Source organism: Danio rerio, chromosome 10 (assembly GCF_052040795.2).
Source record: "Danio rerio strain M-AB ecotype USA chromosome 10, GRCz13ab, whole genome shotgun sequence".
NCBI lineage: Eukaryota > Metazoa > Chordata > Actinopteri > Cypriniformes > Danionidae > Danio > Danio rerio.
Window position 1 is genome coordinate 12,224,128 of NC_141030.1, and position 21,813 is coordinate 12,245,940.

Genomic DNA, 21,813 nt, shown 5'->3' on the forward strand with positions numbered 1-21,813 from the left:
GGTAAAAAATGGATAAATGACTTCAAAATTCATTATACACATGTAGGCGGTGATAAAATGCCAACTTTCCTTTGATTGGTTATCCAAATCTGAGCTCGTGACGTAGCTCTCAAAATAAAAGCCCTCTGTGGACAAGCACCCAGACTTTTAACTATTATTATTATTTAATTACATATATAAACTAAGTTTACATATTCTGTCATTTGAACAGTTAGCAGGCTTACATTCATTGCATATGCATAAATTAAATAAAAATGTAAATTAGCAGTATTATTAAACATTTGTCATTAAAATAAGGTCAGTTTGCATTGGGCTCTCATATATATATATATATATATATATATATGTGTGTGTGTGTGTGTGTGTATGTATATATATATATATATATATATATATATATATATATATATATATATATATATATATATATATATATATATATATATATATATATATATATATATATGAGGTGGAAAGAGTAATAAAGTCTTGTACTCAAGTAAAAGAACTGTTACTTACAAAAAATTTTACTCAAGTAAAAGTAAAGTTACATGTCTATGAATCTACTTAAATAAAAGTAAAAAAAAATAACTCATTAAAAATGTACTCATGAGTAAAAAGTAAAGAGTAACTCACTCAAAAAGGACAAGACGATATAAATCTCCAACTAGTTGTTTGTATTTGTATAAGTAACGTTAAAAATTAAAGACCAATAACAAAAAATTCTATATTATTTAAAATGTTTTACAGATTATCCTATTTAACAATTTATACATATTCAAAAATTGTCATGCAACATCTTCTGTGTTAGCTAAATGGGCTATATGCACACAGACTTTTAATTTTCAGCGAGGCAGCCTAATGGCTTCCGATAACGTTTTTCCATTTTAAAATTGTCACGTTTAAAATCTGATTTCTTTAAGTGAAGTTTATTCATAAACTAATTTCGAGAGGAGCACGTGATTATGATTGAACACGGCTGGTTCTGCATTAGCATGCTTGATCCACCAATCAGGCCATTCCTAACCACTATGAAGAGCCAGGGATTTCTCACTAGTCATCTTCGATTTGAAGAACACACTGCTCTGCATCAGCTGCTACTGCTACTGCTACTGCTTCTCCAGCTACATCAACTTCTCCAGCTACATCAACTTCTCCAGCTACAACAACTTCTCCAGCTACAACAACTTCTCCAGCTACAACAACTTCTCCAGCTACAACAACTTCTCCAGCTACAACAACTTCTCCAGCTACAACAACAACAACTTCTCCAACAACAACAACAACTTCTTCAACAACTTATCCAACTACAACTTCTCAACCTTCTACTTCAAATTGCCTCACACAATGCAATCTCTGTGTCTTCAACCCAATTCTCCAACAAGATCACAGTAAAAAACTCGATCACCATCCATGAACTTTGCCTAAACTCTTGATGCCTGCGATCCAAGCTGAACTCTCTTCTAGGGGTGCACCAGCGGTAACATACATGACACTTTTTAAGGGGAAGCCTCACAAACTACAACTTAGATTAAACATCCATCTTTAAAGGATGATTCTAGCGTGAATAGAATGACTCACCTCTCATTCAAGGTTCTAGACAATCCAATCCTTAAAACATCAGTCCACAACTTATGCATACATTGATAAACATCCATGTTAATCCTCCAAACTAGTCGCTGTGGTGCATTCAATAGAGTAGCATCTCCAATCATAACACTAGTTCTCTGGCAAACAAAATGGCCGCCAGCCTTTTTCTGCAACTTTGATTGACACTCCTTCGAGCCACTAGCTGAAAGGAGAAGCGTCACCATCCAATGAACTCTCAAAAAAAAAAAAAAAAAAAAAAAATTTAGATGGTCCCACCCTCTCTCTTGACAAGCTCATGAATGATTATCATTACATTTACACAATTACTACTAAATGGTGACATTAATTTTAAGTTCAGGGTTTGATGTTGGCAGATGATTAATAAATAAATACATAATGAATGAATAAATAAATAATAAAGAAAATAAATAATTATAAAATGTATAAATCAAGAAAAAAAACAAAAAAAAAACACTGCCACATCTGATAGCAGTTTAACTTCTAAAAAGTTTACTCTGCTACTGAAAAACATTCAACGCATTAGGCATAGAAGTCCAATCGTAATATGCCCCAGTGACTCATGTCCATACACTTATAAGCCATAAGCTTATAATGGCAAGTTGGTTAGATGTGAAAACGGCAAAGAAACAAACTTCCCGCTTTGACTTCCACGAATGAGAGGAGGACATTTCTGACATGTCTGATGTTTCATCAATTGACTCTGCGTTAGATACAAACCAAGGGGTTTAAACTCCACTATAATTCCACCTACCCTGTCTTCAAGAGGTACATCAGGACCACTAGACGAGCAGATTTCCCATTTAATCTGCCATCCTTAGGAGGAACAAATGCCTACCTCTACTATCTTTGCACGTTGCGACAATGAGGCTTTGTACCATGCATTAACAAAGGCACTTCCACACTTAGTTGCCCATGCTCTTAAGACGCCCCGCATGGTTATCAGCTAAAATAATTTGTGTTTGCCACACATGTACCATGTTGTAATGTCATTTCTGATTCTCTTTTGTTTTTCTCATTTCAGAGATCATGTCAGCTGGTTGCAGAAGCTGACCCTCATCCAACCTATTACACTCCACATCCATTTCTAAATACATTTACACTCTTTGCAAATGACACTTTTCCACTCACATAGCCCACACCCTCAATGCCATATTCACACTAGCCTTTTTAATTTAAGTCTTCTGAACTAAGTATGACATTTCAATCCAACAATACACCTAACCATATCTGATCTATCTTCGCAGGATGAAGGGATGCAGGATGATATCCGTTCCCCCACACACCCGTTCTAAACAGGCCCGGATTGGCTAATCGGGAGGACCGGGAGAATTCCCGGTGGGCCGGTCCTTTTTTTTGGCCGCGAGGGCCGGTGCCCCTAGCTCCAGAATCTGTTGCTCTTAGCAGTGACACCTTTTTAATTTATTTACTTGACCACAGCCTTTTTATTCATTATTTTACCGCAACTTTTCTCTTTTGTCGTGGTCGAGTGGTTAGCACGTTAGGTTAAGACGCCGCGGACCCGGGTTCGATCCTTGCTAGAGTAATTTAGTGTTTTCATTTTTATTTATAAGACATCTAATACTGTTAGGGTTGTAGAACATTTGAAGTTCTAAAGCAGCAGTTTTCTCAAAAAAAAAAAAAAAAAAAAAAAAAAAAAAAAAAAAAACATGATAGTGCCATTAGAAACTGATTTGGAAATATTTAATTTACTTATTTTAATATAGCCAGTCGTGAACTGAGGTGGGCTTGTCTGAGGCTTGAAACTCCAGAGCTGAAAAGGTGTCCCACTCCGGCCCTGGTTCTAAACCTCTTAGCATTTTTTACACCACAGAAGAGCAATACCACCTCGGGGAAGCCCAGCCGATCCTCTACAGCCAACTTCCACCATCATGCATTATTGGGTATGAAGTATGACTCTGTCATTTCCTTCCTATTTCCCTTCCTATTTAACATAGGAGCTCCTTCACTACCCTTCCCTGTTTTTCTAGCTTTAACTTTTTCTCTCCAAATTTAAACTATCCTATACTTCTATTCACTTTCATTCACCACAGCTCGGACCAATTCAGGGGTTGTCTTGAGTTTCAGTTGCTGCAACAGGAACGTTCTAAATGAGCTTGCATACACTTACAAATTTTCTAAATACCACTATCGTTGCACTTCCCGCACTAATACAGCAGTAAATGCTTCTGCGGGAGCACAAGTTGCCTCCATACTGGCCCACTACACCACTGCAGCCGCAGAAATGCTCCGCAGAGTTGCACACCCAAAGCATCACTGCTACCGCAGTGACCCTCTAGCATATGCCTTATTCACCTTCATCTTTACATATCACTAAAGGCAGTATTTAACGTCCCTGCGGGAGCACTCAAAACTTACTAATATCGACTGTTTAGGTGCTCCACTTAACTATACACCCCATTAACATCACTGCAACTGCAGTGACAATCTAGCTGAGCCCCTTTTTTACTTTCATCTCTAAATATCACTGCTAATAGTACTTAGTATTTCCGTGTGAGGCTCTAATACTGAGTACCACTGCACCTCTGCTACTGCAGAGACGCTTTGCCGAGCCTTATTCTCCCTCTGCACCACTGCTGCAACAGTTAAGCTTTGCCTGAGCTGCAACTGCAGAGACGGCTGTTTAGCCTTAATTCTCTGCACCACTGATTTTATTGCACTTCTGTAACTGCAGAGAAGCTCTGCTGAGATTTATTTTTTCCCCTGCACCAATGCTGCAGCAGTGACGCCCTGCCTGAACAGTCTTCCAACAACAGATATAAACTCTGTCATTGGTCCTCTAACACCTTTAAATCCTCAATTTGCCTCAGCCAATATTTCCTCAGAGAAGCCCAGCTGATTCTCGGTTGCAGACTTCAACCTAGTTTCTAAGCAGCACGACTCTGTCTGTTCTTCCTACTTTCTGTCTTAGTTGCATAGGACTTATTTTTACTAAACTTTCCTTTTTATTTTATTAAACTTCCCTTCTCTTCCTCTTCATAATTTTTCAATTTCACTTGCACTCATTCTCCGCAGCTCGGACTCCCACAGGGGTAGCCCCAAGCTCCCACTGCCACAGCAGTGAAGCTAATTAAGAGCTCACATGTACACTTTTCAAAAAATTTAACCATTATTACACTCCGCCGCAATAATACAGCCGTAAAGGCGTAGCGGGAACTCGTATTGCTTCCATACTGACTACAATTACACCTCTACAGCAGCTCCACTTAATTACATTGCATTGTAGCATCAATTTATTCTCCATCACCACACTCCCCGCAACTATACAGCCATAAAGACTTAGCGGGAACTCGTATTGCTTACATACTAACCACCATCACACCTTTACAGCAGCTCCACTTAATTACATTGCATTGTAGTATCAATTTATTTTCCATCACCACACTCCCCGCTTTAATACAGCTGTAAAGGCTTAGCGGGAACATGTATTGCTTTCACACATATAATGCACCAGACTCTGAATACCTATGCACCCCTGCAGCCACAGAGTCGCTCTACTGTGCCTGATTCCTATCTGCTACACAGCTGTTAATCAGCTCTCCAAAGTGCACTTCCTTTTAGATACTGACTTCCACCGCACCTCTGCAGCCGCAGAGACGCTCAGCCGAGCATCACTCCCCTCTACATCACTGCCGCAGCAGTGACGCTTAGCGAGCGCATATACACTTCCACTTAGCAATCCACTACTGATACACTCTCCAGCACTGCCAAAGCAGTTAAACGTCTCTGCGGAGGCGTATTTACCTTCCAGATACTGACTTCCATTGCACCTCTGCAGCAGCAGAGACGCTCAGCCGAGCATCATTTACATCCCCTGCACCACTGCTGCAGCAGTGACACTCTGCTGGAGCTCATGCACACTTCCATTACACTTATACCACTTCTGTCACTCCCAGCACTGCTAAAGCAGTTAAAACGCTGCTGCAGAAGCGTATTCTTCCCCTTAGTTCTGACTACCACCGCACCTCTGCAGTCACAGAGACGCTCAGCCGAGCATCACTCCCCTCCACATCACTGCCGCAGCAGTGACGCTCAGCGAGCGCATATACACTTTCATTTAGCAACCCAATACTGATACACTCTCCAGCACTGCTAAAGCAGTTAAACGTCCCTGCGGAGGCGTATTTCCCTTCCAGATACTGACTTCCATTGCACCTCTGCAGCAGCAGAGACGCTCAGCCGAGCATCATTTACATCCCCTGCACCACTGCTGCAGCAGTGACGCTCTGCTGGAGCTCATGCACACTTCCATTACACTTATACCACTTCTGTCACTCCCAGCACTGCTAAAGCAGTTAAAACGCTGCTGCAGAAGCGTATTCTTCCCCTTAGTACTGACTACCACCGCACCTCTGCAGTCGCAGAGACGCTCCGCCGAGCTTCATCCCCCCCTGCACCACTGCTGCAGCAGTGTCGCTCCACCGGAGCTCACGCACACTACCATTTATCCATACCACTACTGACACACCCCCCATTGGACTGCCAAAGCGGTTAATCAGTTAACCGCTTCTCATCTGCAGCTACAGCTCCGCAGAACCTTACAGCTTCATTTTCCATCACTACTATACTAAACCTTTACGAAACTCACCACATATGTTTTAAACCTTTACACTTACCCCACTCACTCTCCTGCTGGTCCTTACAATTAACCGGCCCCAGGAGCACACATAGTCATACATAAGCACTTTCAGTTAAATTTTACACCCACACCAGTCTCTGTTGCTCCTCCAAGCTATTTCTGTATCACTTTTCAGCAGCCGGATATGGCATTAATCTCATGTGCCTTTTGGGGGGTTCTTCAAATACGCGGCTGCTGTCCCGAGCGGAGCATTTTGGGGAGTTGTCGAGATCTACCTGAGCTCGAGGCTCCCCTCTCTACCTCCAAACGGGAGGGAGCCCAGGGCTCAAGAACCTTCGGGCTCAGGGCTCTCTCCCGGGACAGCATGCCAAACTTGCTTATAATCAATCATCAGCTAAGTGTGAACTCTTGAAGTGAAGTTTATTCATAAACTAATTTCGAGAGGAGCACGTGATTATGATTGAACACGGCTGGTTCTGCTTTAGCATGCTTGATCCACCAATCAGGCCATTCCTAACCACTATAAAGAGCCAGGGATTTCTCACTACAGTCATCTTCGATTTGAAGAATCCCCCCTTCCACCCCTACCTTTTCACCTTTCCCTCCATAGGGCAGCACGGTGGCTCAGTGACTAGCACTGTCGCCTCACAGCAAGAACGTCACCGGTTCTAGTTCCTTAACAGGCCGGTGGTCGTTTCTGTGTGTAGTTTGCATGTTCTTCCCGTGCTTGCGTGGGTTTTCCCCGGGTTCTCCGGTTTCCTCCCACATTCCAAAAACATGTACAACAAGTTAATCGTTAAATCTAAATTTCAATACAGGTAATCTAATAATGCAGCATATCTTTTAATAGCCTTCAATCTTAATCTTTAGCTATTATAAAAAGGGGGAGTTGTCGAGATCTACCTGAGCTCGAGGCTCCCCTCTCTACCTCCAAACAGGAGGGAGCCCAGGGCTCAAGAACCTTCGGGCTCAGGGCTCTCTCCCGGGACAGCATGCCAAACTTGCTTATAATCAATCATCAGCTAAGTGTGAACTCTTGAAATATCAGAGATCTTCACTGCCTGTTAGATATACGATATGAAGTGGGTTTCAGATCAGACAAAAAGCACTGCATTAAAGTCTATTTCCTTCCGCCATGTCTTTAAAATATAATAGTTTTGTTTTACCCCAATATTTTGGTTGTTGCTAGATAGGATACAGTTGCGGCAGAAAGTTAACGAAAATTATTTTCATTATTTAAATTTCACATTTGTTGTATTTTATCAACGTCTACCCCAACCCAACTTAAACCCAACAGTCACAGTAACATACAGTAGAATTTTTTAGCTGTTTATTAAATTACCCAATAATTTGTATTTTTTTCTACCCCCACCCAACCCTAAACCCAACCATCACAGAACTGTAAAGATATAAATTATTTATATATATTTATTCATTCATTTTCTTTTTTGGCTTAGTCCCTTTATTAATCAAGTTTTACGCAGCAGATGCCCTTCCAAATGCAACCCATCACTGGGAAACCCACACACACTTATTCACACTCATACACTAGAAAATTTTTAGCGTACCCAATTTCCCTATAGCGCATGTGTTTAGACTGTGGGGGAAACCGCAGCGCCCAGAGGAAACCCATGCGAAGACAGGGAGAATATGCAAAGAAACACCAACTGACCCAGCCGAGGCTTGAACCAGCGACCTTTTTGCTGTGGGGCAACAGCACTCCCTAATGCGCCACTGTTTCGCCTATTGTTATATAGTGTCATAAATGCTGCTAATTGATGTGCATAGCGCGCATCCGGCCGCGTGTCTGATCTAGGCTTTACCCGCAGTATTTTCAATGGAATTTCTGCACTAGCCTATTACTACTGACAGCGCTTGTGGTTACACCATCATTCATCTAATTTTTCGCTTGAACAACTAAATGAATGCTTAAATCTATTTAACTGAATGTATTGTAATTACGTTACAACATTGATGATGTAAAAATAACCTTGTGAAATTGAAAATACTCACATTGAGCTGTCAGTTTATTAGAAGTTTACCGTTGGGTTGAAAACTCTAGCTGTGCATAGAGCCCATTGTGCATAAACAAATTTGCTCCAAATCCCCGTTAATATCTAATCTTGTGCTAACTAACATTAGCAATGTTACAAACACAGATGGGAAAGTTGCTTCCAAAATGTAATACATTATATATTAAAAGTTACTGTCATGTTTTTTTTTGTAATTGATTACATTACAATATTAATATCTCAGAAATGCATTACACTACTTTGTATTACTTTAAGGTTACTTCAACCAAAATAACCATAATAAAGTATGACTCTTATGAATTAAAGTATGAATTTTCAATATGATTCCAAATACATTTTGCTATTAATTGTAATTATTCTGAAAGATTTTTGTTTGCACAAGGAGTCTAACAGCCTGTGCTCCACACAGAGATCTGATCATTTATTTGACATATTTTCTTTTAAATATATATTCATAGTGCTTCACCTTTTACACATTATATATATATATATAGCTTTGCATGTATGGCTATGACTGTGTACTAACCTTAATCACTTCTGAAGAGGACTTTTTACAGTAAAAGGTAGCAATTTTATTTTATCTAATATATGTATTTATAATATCCACAGATTTTTATATAGTCAATCAAATGAACTTAAACTATTAAAAATGCAACAAACATTTGTTTTGGCCCAAACTACAAAAACAAAATAATTTAAAACAGTTTTAGTATTGGTTTTGCTTAAGTTGCACACTAGTTTGATAATGTATAAATGTCATTATAACTATATTGTATAAATCTTAATAAAAAGGCTTACATCATGCTGACAATTAAAAACTAAACGACATGACATAACAGGCGATTGTCCTCTGTATAAAGCTTCAGCTCTCATTGCGCGTGCAAAAAAAAAGTCTCCCCGCATCCATCACAGTCTTTATCATTTCATGTGTGCGCTGCTTTGTTTACCGCATAGTAATGATCTTTATCGCGGATCAAGTGCAGTGAAGTGTCTCAGACAACAAGCGCAAGCCGCGGTTGCGTCACAACTTTTATAGCAGGAGAAAACAAATACTATGGAAGTCATTAGATACAGCTATACCGCATTCTTACAAATATCTTCTTTTGTGTTCAACATAAGGAAGAGAATCAAACATGCTTAGGCCTATTACAAGCAAGGACGAGTAAGTGACACGAGTAAGTGACAGATGTGTCAGTTTAGGGCTTTAGGCTGCCATGGCAACCATATACAATGCACACTGTGGGATTTGCGCAATAGGACACATGTCAGCGTAAGATCTACGGAAGATGATCAAACTTTAGCGTTAGTGAATAGATTTTATATTCTAACAAGTGCAAACATTACATTAAACAAGGGATTGGAGATGCTTTTATACTAAGCATTCTAAACTGTCCCCATGTAGCTTACCTTGTAATTGTTGGGGTTGATAGGCATTTTGCTGATAAACTTTCTAAACTCCGGCGACAAATCCAACTCCAGCAACAGTGAATAGACCAGTTTCCGCAGATATTTCTCACGCTGCTGCTGCAGTGACGTGGTTTCCGGGCGCAATTTCCTTTTTCTTTTTCTGTTGCATTTCTTTATATATTTATTTTTTACTCAGTAACGCATATGATTTAAAATGTAGCAAAGTACAATACTTTAGACAAATAATACTTAAGTAAAAGTAAAATTACAGATTTTAAACACTACTTTAAAAAGTAAAAATTTTCAAAAAAACTACAGTTTTAGTAGTAACGTGAGTACAGTACAGTAACGTGAGTAAATGTAATTCGTTACTTTCCACCTCTGATATATATATATATATATATATATATATATATATATATATATATATATATATATATATATATAGCCCAGCCCAATATTTTAAATAAGTGGGTTTAAATAAAATACAATTTTATTTAAACCCATTTAATTTAAATAAAATACAAAGATCGTTGGCTGTGCAAGAGCAACATCTCAGCTATAGCCAACTCATTTACGAGCCAAGAGTCAGTTGCGTCGCATTTTTTGCTATTTACATAACGGAATTTGTAAGTGGAAAAACACAAATTTCTAATGTTTTGCTCTGGAACAACTTCAACATAGAAAAAGTAAACGTAAATTGAGGAATTAAACTCCATGTTATATAGATTTGAGGTTTCAAGTGATTTAAGGCTGATTTATACTTCGGTGTCAAACGCCGGCGTATGCTACGGCGCTGACGCATAGTCCTTCGCCGTGGCCGTCGCTGACGTGCACCTCTCAAAAAATGTAACTACACGTCGCAACGACGCGTAGCGCAAGCTCTGTGATTGGTCGGCTTGATATCGATGACGAGCCTGGGCGGGACTGAGAGCCACGTGAATGGTGCGAGCCTGATGGAGCGATTGTTTACAAGTGTGGAGTCCCGTGAAGGAGCTCCGGATGGAAAGTTTTGTTTTGTGTTTACCTCAGTTAAAGTTGTTGCACGTCTGCTGGTTCCTGCCTCAAAATGAGCGAGTTTGAGCCACTTGTACATCCCGGAAGTGTTCAGGAAAACAAAACAGCAGCGAAAAAACTCGACACAGAGAAACATTTACATCTCACTGCCAAGTAGCGTTTCGGAAGTGTTAATGCAGACCAAAAGAGACGCAGAAGTATAAATGCACAGCTACGCGGGTTGCATGCGCCGTGGGTTACGCCGGTCACTTGATGCAGAAGTATAAACCAGGCTTAAGTGGGGTTGGTGAGAGTTCCTGACAAGCATGTGGAGATAAAAGGCTCTATTTTAACAATCTAGACGCAAAGTCTGAAGCAAAGGGCGCAAAAGCATTAAGGCCATATTCAAATCTACTTTTGCTATTTTAAGGACGGAAAAATCCGCTCTGCGCCGCAACGCATGGTCTAACAGAGTTCAGCTTATTTTCTTAATGAGGTATGGGTGTGTATTGAGAATAAACCAATCAGAGTCTCATCTCCCATTCCCTTTAAGAGTCAGTTGCATTACGCCATGGCGCATTTGCCATTTACATGGCTGAATTTGTAAGTGGTAAAACTGAATGTTTCACTAGCTAGAAAACAGTTAAACAGACCATCTGCAGAGCAAAAATGAGAGATGAGCCTCCTTCAATTGGCCTTTACTTTCACTTTCTTTCGTGGATAAAGAAAAGTGTTGTTCGCACAGACATCTATTAGCCTACATATTTATTTATTTTTGTTAAGTGCAAAGATTTGTTTCAAAACTATTTCTAAATTCAACTGTAATTTCCAGCAAACGAATAAATGAACAGTAACAAAGTGTGGTCAAACAACTGAGTTATATCCGAACACATGCTATGCCCCATATGGTCTATGACTTGACAGGTAGACAAATCTACGCTTGTCTTTAATAAAACAAATATAAATATGCATATAATAAATGATACTACTAATAATACATACACGATACACGAGCGCAAATGCATTTGCTATTTAAACAGCATGGTGCAAAACGTCAAAATGACACTTGCGTAGCGCCATGTGACGGGTGCATGCTAGGGTCCAATGAGTTTGAATTCAGGTTGATGCAGTTATAGTTTTTAAAACTGTATGATATAAATGCGTTCTCGACTTGTAATACTGCGCTTATGAAATTGGTAATTGAAATAACACCATAGGTAGTTGAAAGATCAGTGTAAAAGATCTGCCTCCACAGCTGGAAAAAATCCTATAGGAAACACTGATATATAACTGATTTGATGAAATTCTGATTTGCATGCTATTTTTTCAATTCTTAATTTGATTTTGGTTCATTAAAACAGATAAACAGACCTCTCAAAATTGAATAAAAAAAAAAACTCCAAAAATATATTTGATTCCTGTAATATTTGCTAAACTTGAACATGCTTTTTATAAAATTTTAACATTTCAGCTAATTATAGTTTATGAATACAATGCATACAAATGACAAAAGGGTGTGAAATATATACTTGATCCATCCTTCAAATCAGGACACAAAAGTAAGCACAAAAGTATGAAGTTACTACAAAAGAGATTATCCTCAGGATTTGATGTCTCTCACCTGTTTGTTGGCGAAGATGAGCAGCAGGGCATCTCTAAGCTCTTTCTCCGTCAGCAGTTTGGCCAGCTCACTGTGAGATTCCATCAGCCGGTCTCGGTGACAGCTGTCAATCACAAACACCACCGCTGGAAAGACAAAACAAAAATCCTCAGATTCAGTCATACACACTCAATAATCCATGAATTGCATTAGGAACATATCCACACTGAATACTGCAAGAATATGAGCAGCACATTACCCTGTGTGTTCAGATAGTAGTGTTTCCACAGCGGGCGCAGTTTATGCTTTCCACCCACATCCCAGATGGTGAATTTCAGGTTTTTGTATTCAACGGTTTCTACATTAAAACCTACAAAAGAGAGAGGGGATCATTTATTATCCAGATATACAGTTGAAGTCAGAATTACTATCACTCGTGAATTATTCCCAGTATATTTTTCCCCAATTTCTGTTTAACGGAGAGATTTTTTTCAACACATTTCTAAACATAACAGTTATGGTAACTCATTTCTAATAACATTACTTTTATCTTTGTTATGATGACAGTACATAATATTTTACTAGATATTTTTCATGCTACTAGTATTCAGCTGAAAGTGACATTTTAGGGTTTCTGCTGATATCATAGTGTCAAATCTAAGTTTATTCAATTTAAACAGTACTGAAGACAGGTTAGATGCACTTTTTAAACTACAGGGAAAAAAACAATCATCTTTAGGCTGATTTATACTTTCGCCTGGAGTCGCATCACGCACCTTCACTTCACAAAACACCTTCACAAACGGATGATGCTCAAACGACAGGGGTGGTCAAAAGAAAGCCACCATAAACTCAGACGAATAAACAGAGAAGCAGGAAGTTTCCAGAAATACGTAATATTAATATCGTTTAAGAACTAGTTATTTTTTATTATTTATTATAATGATTATAAAGTTTTTTATAACCATTCAAGATTTTTGTTAAAAACAATCTGTGATGCATCACTTGCTTTTGTTCATATCTCGGACAGTTGTACTTATTTAAGTTTGTTTAAATATTAATGACTACAGAACAAGGGTTGCTCTACAATTCTATTTTTTATTATGGAAAAACCCCCGCAAAATAATAATAATAAAGTACACTTGCTAAAAAAAAAATACTGATTTTTTTTTTTTTTTTTTGCTCACTAAACAATTCACACATTACTGGCTGTTTAGTTTCTGTCCTCTACTGATAAGCTAAAAAGACAATAATGTTCCAACAATCCTGACCATTATCACCAATAAAGCCTAGAAAAACAGGGCATCAGTATATTGTAAACTGATAGGTTCAAATATTCTTTTCCAGTTATCAACTTTTGCCATGACCTCTTTTGGTTTTAGCAAACTTATCCCTTAAGTTTTTCCAAACTTTTTAACAAAAACTTTCTTTCTTTCCCACTGCTGTTGCAATTTCTAGCTAAAAATTATTGTTCATCTAAATTTCGCTATGATCGTACATGTTTAAGAAAAAATCTATTCATTTATATTTGACTCAAATGAAACGTGGCGCAGCACGAACTGTTCGCTGGAAAAAAATTGTGTGTGCCCCGCCAGCCGAAATCATGTCGCAAGCACCTAAAGAGAACTTGCGCAAACTCTGTGATGGCGTCACATGAGTCTGAGTCTCAGAAAGCTGATTAGCTATTGCATGTTGGTCTTATTTGTAGATATAATAACGCAAATTACATTTGGACTAGTGAAATAAAGGACTACAACACCACAAAAACCTTGCAAAAAAATGTAAAATTTAAATGAGCATTAGATGTAAAGTTATAGGAAATACTATTAAAAAATCCTTGCACTGTTTAACATCATGTGGGAAATATTTGAAAAAGAAAACAATTCACAGGGAGGCCTAATAATTTTGACTTCAATTGTAAATGCATGTTTGTTCATGTACAGCAGTAAGATGTGGATACCTATAGTTGGTATGGGCTGCATAAACTCATCCTGCTTCAGTTTGAAGAGAATAGTAGTTTTGCCAGCTCCATCTAAACCCAAAGTCACAACTCGAATCTCCATCTTTGGGCCAATGTGCACACGGTTGTCCTGGAAAAAGCAGAGCAAGTCCTTCATTAACATATCATAACACCAACCCCTCTCAAACAGATTACAATTTCATTAGATTTGAGCATTTTTATTCTGATTAAAGTATTTATATGGCAGATTTCCATTTGGATTGGACATTTAAACAGTATAAAATGTACATGTATATGCACCTGTGCTTCATTAGACAGCTGATGCTGATCAACCAACTCACAATATGCACAAAAATATTTGAAGGTAGTTAATACATTATATGTGCTATTAGATATGGCTGTCATTTACACGCACGTATATAATCTTTCTTTCTGTTTGCTTCTAACTAATTGAAAAGTGGAGACTAGGATATCTAACATGTCACAACTGATAAAAATGTAGTCAAATAATGAGCTGTAAAGAATAATTTATTTTAAATCGTCTATAACTAGGCAAATGACAACACAATAAGCGGGATAATCAATAAAATGCCTCAGTTTAGTGTCGGGTACCCTTCTATTAAATAAAATCTACAGCAGACTGTCACTAAAATAACATGAAAAAAGTAATGATTAATAAAAAATGACTGAAAATAAACTAATGAAAATCAGATATTGCTTTCAAATTTAGCTTTAACAAAAGAAGTATTAAAAAAGTCAAAATAATAATACTGGCCTGCATAAAACTAAACAGTACCAACAATTTTGTCTATGTCTGTCTGTAGCCGCTTTTTCACTTTGGTTCTGAACCATTCTTTATGCCACTCTCTCAGGGTGCTAAACATAAATACATGTCACAGCACCTTTATTTATTTAGATGTAATATGTTGAGCAGCTCTGGGCAAATTTTAAAAATGTAATGTGATGAAAAAAAATGATTGGAGGGGAAATAAATATATTTCAAATCTCTGTACAGAAAAATAAACAATGACAATGCAACAATAATAATGCATTTGTATAATAGTTGCAGAAATATATATTTTGACAGGCCTTGTCAAAAGTCAGCAGGCACTTTCACTAATACAAAATATAACACTAAAATTATTTTATTTAACAATCAGTTAAATTACACAGCGGTTTTATATCAAAAGTAATGTGGTCATTAAAAATCCAATGGCACTTCTCGTGAAAGAGTAGGGGTGTAACCCGGTGTCCTGGCCAAAGTCCCTCAATCGGCCCTTCCTGTCATGGCCTCCCAATCATCCCCATCCACTGAATTGGCTCTATAACGGTCTCTCCACTCCACAAATAGCTGGTGTGTGGTGAGCGCACTGGTGCCGTTGTCCTGTTGCAGCCGTCGCATCATCCAAGTAGATGCTGCACATTGGTGGTGGTGTGGAGAGACCCTGCTCATGATTGTGAAGGGCTTTTGTGTATGGCCATACACAATAAATGCGATATATAAATATACAATACATTACATTACAAGTTGATAATGATATAAAATATACTAGCTATATTTTGATGGTAAAATAACCATTTAAATGATGGCTGTTATTTCTTTCAGCATTCAAACATTAAATAACGAATGCATCAAGTAAAATAAAAACGAATATAACATACAGCGCAATATAAACCATATATAGGACTATTATATTTAGCAAAATGCTGCTCTTTTTATCTTTGTATTTTTGAAATTTTATTTTTGTTATTTTTAATATTTTTTTGTCTTCGTAATTAAAGCTATAGACAAATTCCTGCTTGACAATTTAGAAAATATTTTGCATAGCTACCCAGTATAATGTTAAAGATCACCAAGAACAAAAAAAAAAACCAAACACAAAAATGTGTTACATGGCCCCATAAACATCCAACTTATATTTAACTGAATCATATAAATGGTGAAAATTGCTCTTTTCATTTCAATAAAACATTTGTTTTAGTTTTTTTTAGTAAAAACAATACTCACATTTAGAAATCAACAGCTACATTTGGTAAAGTTCTCTCCCACATCAGACTGAGTTTTGTGCCATCAAAATACAGCGTTGCATGCAATAAACTCACTCTCAGTCAGGCGGAGTAAAGGTCTCATTGCCTAGGATGTCAATCAAATGAATCAAGCCCTAGCCACGAATAAAATAAAAGGCTATTTTATTATTCTAAGATTTTAGATGACGGGTTAGTAATTAGATCATAAATGGTTATATTCAAGTCAATGAAATAATAGCTTTAATAAATAAAATATGTTCATAAGAATGTGGTGGGCTAGTGATTCCCTTCTCTGCCAGAGACTGCTTTATGGTTTTAAAACTTTTTTAAACTGTAACGTTTAGACTTGTATATTTTTTTTATATTAAATGTAGTAGTTTACTTATGGATGTCTGATGTCTAGTGCGCTTCCGCTGAGCCAGCTGTGGTAGCTTGGCAACAGACCGGCGACGTCAACACCCAGAATCTGTCGGCACAGTTCAGCACGTGGACGGAAAACTCCACGGGATGACTGATTTGTAATCGTGATGCAACGTTCTAGGCTCAGTAGAGAAACAACCGCAACCGTAACGAACTGTTCTTAGAACGGTTTGGCATAATAGTGGAAAAGCAGCTTGTGTCTCTTATTTTTATTATTAGGTTTTATAAATGTTTATATTAGTTTTAAATATTTCCTTGGCAACTAGCAGAAACATTTTGTATTTCATTTTTTATTAGCTTTAATATAACTTTTAATTGTATGCTTTTGTTTAAATTAATTATAAATAGATAACATTGATTTACATATTAAACTGCATTAGACTACAGTTTTTTCAACAAATGCCATAGAAAAGGGGTGCCCAATACTTTGATCGGGAACTACCGGTTGATCACAAAGCAAGCATGGGTAGACCGCGTGGCATTCAAAAAAACAGACATAAGCCTATCATCCATCCTCACTGAAATTTGTCGCTTGATTGACATACAGGGAAGCCAGTCCTATATTTGACCTTTTCTGATGCATGGATAACCACACATGCGCATAAAACTATGCCAACAGCATAAATATCATTCCACCATGACTGATAATCATTTGGTAATGTGCTTGAGGCTGGCTATCAGCAGCTACTGTCCGAACTATACTTCCCAGGCTGATTCCATTCAGTGCAAGTCATCAGAGTAAGGTAACGACAAAAATATGTACAGAGTTGTAGGCTTTTGCACAATATGGGTTCATACAGTTATGCAAGGTACATCAATATATATATAGATTGTACAAATACAGGATTCTCAATACAGGATCTCAATATTGTCACAAAAGTAATATATGTTTTGCATTTTTATATTGGGTAGATCAATTTGACTTAGTCATTTTATAAGTAGCTCGCATGCTGAAAAGGTGTGGGCATCCCTGCAAGAGAGCTACAAATACCATTCATCATTTTTTAAAGTTAGTAAATTAAGTTAAAAAATCCATCTTGTACATCACTGACAGTAACATGCATTTCTTTTTCTCTCAACAATGATCTATATGATTAACAGTACCTTAGTGAAAGTAACAGGGATGCCTGCATCCAGCTGAATGTGATCGGCCAGCTCTGTAAACTGCTGCTGCTGTTTCTGCAGTGTCTCCAGCAGCCGGTTGATCTCCTGTTTCGCCAAAACCACCCTGCAATCATCCTGGCACAAAAACAACAAACTCAAATTCCTGATCTTTTGATCATGCTGGTTGTGTGACTTAGCATGCCTTAGATTGTACCTGCTGCAGTGTTTTCTCGCAGTGCAGGCAGGCTGTGGACACCTGAGACAGCAGTATGGTCATATCCTCCTGCTGCTGGCGAAGCCAGATCAGCCTTTCTCGGACGTGTGCGTCCACCACACTCAGAGCCATCTCCTCTTGGCGACACAGTGTCTCGTGTAGATCTGCAAAGTAGGCACGCACGCAAGACCGGGCGCTTTCTGCAGTACCTGGAACCTGTGTGGAAACCAATGAGGAGTTTACTGAAAACCTCTGGTGTAAATGCATTAAGAAAAAGACTATGATTACTCAAAAACGTGTTCATACATGTTCAGTGTGAGCGATGCCCATGCTGTCCTCCACAATCTGCTCTCCTCCTTCTATCTGCTGCACAATGCCCACTAGTTTCCTGGAGTACTCCGACACTTCCTCTGTGAATGTGCGAATGCAGTGCGCCATATCCAGGATAGACGCTCGAATCTGGTTGGCTTCAGCCTCTAGTACAGCATGCTGGTTTAAAAAGGAAAGATTGGTGTATTAAGCAAAGTTTTATTTTTTACAAAGTATGATAAAATGTATTTATATTTTAAAGCAGACCAAATATTTAATGGTTTCAGCTTAAGTTCCTCATGTTAAATTGAGAGATTGAATTGATCTTAGATTCTCAGATTATAAACTTGTATCAACCATCAAGTTAAAAACAATTATTTTTTATTCAATACAACAAACAACTGATGATGTAACCCTTAATCATTATTGGCGAAGTAAAGAAATACTAGTGATGCATCTTGTTTTAATACTAAGAATTCATTATTATTCATTTATAATATTATTATTATTATACTTTGAATTTGAAATCGTCAATTTAAGACAATAAAATAAACAAATGTTGTTTTCCATTTTACTTCAGTTAATTTCATTAATTCAAATAATTATTTTCATGACTTATAAGATACAACATTCATATGTGAAACTTTTAGTAGACCTGCTTCAGATTTATTAGAACAGAAACAACACCAACATAAATGATTACTTTAAAGTCACATTTCAAGCTATTTCAATGTAGTTACAATAAGCAAAACTTAACCAACACATCTAAAACTATTAGGGATTCTTACGATAATAATAATGCAATAATATTAATAAACTTTACAAATACAAGTATTGAAATTGGGAATGAGAGCCATCCTAAACCAAGGAATACATGCCAATATTTAACCCTAAAGTCCAAACAATACTTCAGTGTTTTACAGGTATGCTAGGTTACGCAAACAATGTGTATGATGCAAAATTTGTCATCAGTACAGTATGAATTAGGGTTGGACGATATGGTCAAAAAAATGTAATCCCAGTATTTTTAGGAGGAATGACAGTATACAATATATGGCCAGTATTTTCCCATAAATTTTTACTTGAGATTTAAAATCTTTATTAAAACTATATTAAACAGTTTTTGAGCAAAACTTAATTCAAACGCAGGTTTCTCTCCCTGTTTACAAATAAACAGCTGCACAAAAATAAAAGCTGCCGAAAATCTTTGATAAATAAAATACTGTACATGTTTTCTCCTGCTTAAAATTATGCTGCACAACACTTCCAAATTATATTAAAAAATCTTTGATAAATAGTACAGGGTTTTTTATGTCTACTGTGCTGCTGTGCAAATAACAAAGTAAACAGAACCATTGAAACCATAGCTACATTGTCAGGGCAAAAAAGAAACACACTTAAATAGTAACACAACAAAAAAGTATTACAGATGTTACTACTTCAATGTGTTCCTTATGCCGCCATTCATACCGCGGCGACGGCGGTACTTGATGCGCCAGCAGCTTTTGACCGCTGGGTGGCAGTTTAACCACAGATATTCAGCTTTGCCTTTTCACAACACTAAACAGACTTTTCTGTGCGTACCTTATGTGATCAGATGTGTTCAATTAAAATATAATTTTGATTTAGTTTTCTTATAGTGATAAACATGATCTTACCAGGGCTTAAAGTATTCCGGCACCATGCCGGATCTCCGGCGTGCGGCCGTGAGAGAAAAAAAAAATAGAGCTTGCACATGCGGTTTAGTTGGGGATGCTCAAAATAACTGATTAAGCAATAACCGAAAGGGTGCGTTTGTAACCGATGAATGGTATCAGTTAAACGATTAAAATATGCTTTACACATTTTTAAAGTTTGGCTGCATACGGGGCATCTGTTTAATGGTTTACTGACTGCCGCCAGTGTTTTACGCTCTGCTTATGCTTGCTCAGCGGGCTTTAAGTTTTGCCGTTGCGCTGTGTGCTCGAGTGGAAAAAGCGTGTTACCTCTGTTTCATTGTTCAGTCAAATGAAAGCACTGCAGGCTTTCTGTTGAGGTGACAGCGGGGTTTGGGTTGTCAATGTGAGTACGATAAACTTTTAAAGACTGAGGAGAGACTTGTGGTCGCTGTTTCAAGTTATCCAGAGCTGTATTTATAGATCTTAAATATCACAATATTATTAAAATTACAATTATAACATCGACAGCAACTCGACTCGCGCACACCAGCTAATTCAGTCGTTTTCTAGTGACATACAAAAGAGGCTTATTTTTTTCTTGTCAACCATAAAAGGCAGCGCGGTACGTCGCGCGTTTTTGCAACGTAAAGGCGTGCGCTTTGTGATCGGCCCCTAAATGTACAACAAATATTTGTTAACTCTTGGGATGGTAACACATGCAAACACACGTTTCTACAGACAAATTTTGCCAAAGAAGCAAAATGAAAGAAGGATATTTCTCGTCACAGTTTCACACAGTGTTGACAATAACCAGCGCTGATGCAGATCACCTCTGTGCTGTATGGAGCCGCTTCATAAACTTAAAAAAAGCAGGCTGTTGATGATTTAGGGTGGGCTACAACCAACAAACCCCTTTTTTATTTATTTTTTTATTTTTTGAAAATTACAGTTATTAATAGTTCTTATATAATATCAGCTTTTAAAATAGCCTACAATCTACGAATCAAACAAATCCAAAGATTTTCTTGATTTTTGTATAATAATAACTCCGCACCAAACTGAGGCTTTTATTTTATAGCTTAAAACATGTATGCAAATGTATGCAATCTCATATGTAAGGGCTGTGACGGTCACCGTGACGACAATCACTCTAGAACACACATTTTCTGTTTTGTTGCCAAATAGCCTATACATTTATGAACATAACGTTAACTTAGACGTGATACAGCAAGTTCAAGTTCAGCCATGAACCTTGCCGGAAAACTTATATTACATCGCCAATCTGGAAACATTTTGGATTCGTGGCGAACGAGTAAGGCGAATCAATAATTAGGATGAAGCTATTTGTAGGGCTTGTTTAGAAAAATAAGTGTTAAATGGACAAACACGTCGAACCTCCATAGCCATCTGTGGTAATGTCACCCAGCCATGACATGCGGAGCCAGCTCCGGTGTCATCTACTGAACGCAAATGCCCAGCTAGTCAGCCAGGTATGGTAGAGAGGCCTTTTCAAAAATGGGCAAATACAAAAGAGAAACTGATAAATAGTAGACGTTGATGAGAAATGGAGCAGCATATTTGGTAGTTGAGAACGCGCCGATCCACAATGTAGAGCTGGTTTCCGAGAAATGCAGGCGGCGGAGCAAGATACTCTCTTTGCCACGGTTGCGAAAAAGTATCTGTATGGGCTACAGGCACACAGTCTCAGTGCTGCTGGAAACATTGTAATCTCAAATAAGTCTCCGCTTAAACCGAACAAAGTCAACATGTTAGTTTTTCTGGCAAATAATTTAAAATATGAATAGAAAAAAAGGCAGAGAGACGCAGTTTTTTTTCCAACATCTGACTTATGTTGTTACAAGCCTATAGGCTAATA

General features: G+C 37.7%; 1 protein-coding gene across 4 annotated transcripts in view; it reads right to left on the minus strand.

Moving 5' to 3' along the window:
* Nucleotides 1–21,813, minus strand: part of trim23 (tripartite motif containing 23) — a 52,005-nt gene that overhangs the window by 2,984 nt on the left and 27,208 nt on the right. For all 4 annotated transcript variants that reach the window (XM_087269745.1, XM_087269746.1, XM_087269747.1 and 1 more), the window contains 6 exon segments: nucleotides 18,277–18,459; nucleotides 17,971–18,186; nucleotides 17,757–17,891; nucleotides 14,205–14,334; nucleotides 12,504–12,614; nucleotides 12,266–12,390 (listed from right to left, as the gene is read on the minus strand). In XM_087269745.1, the coding sequence (XP_087125871.1) occupies nucleotides 12,266–12,390; nucleotides 12,504–12,614; nucleotides 14,205–14,334; nucleotides 17,757–17,891; nucleotides 17,971–18,186; nucleotides 18,277–18,459 (900 nt within the window).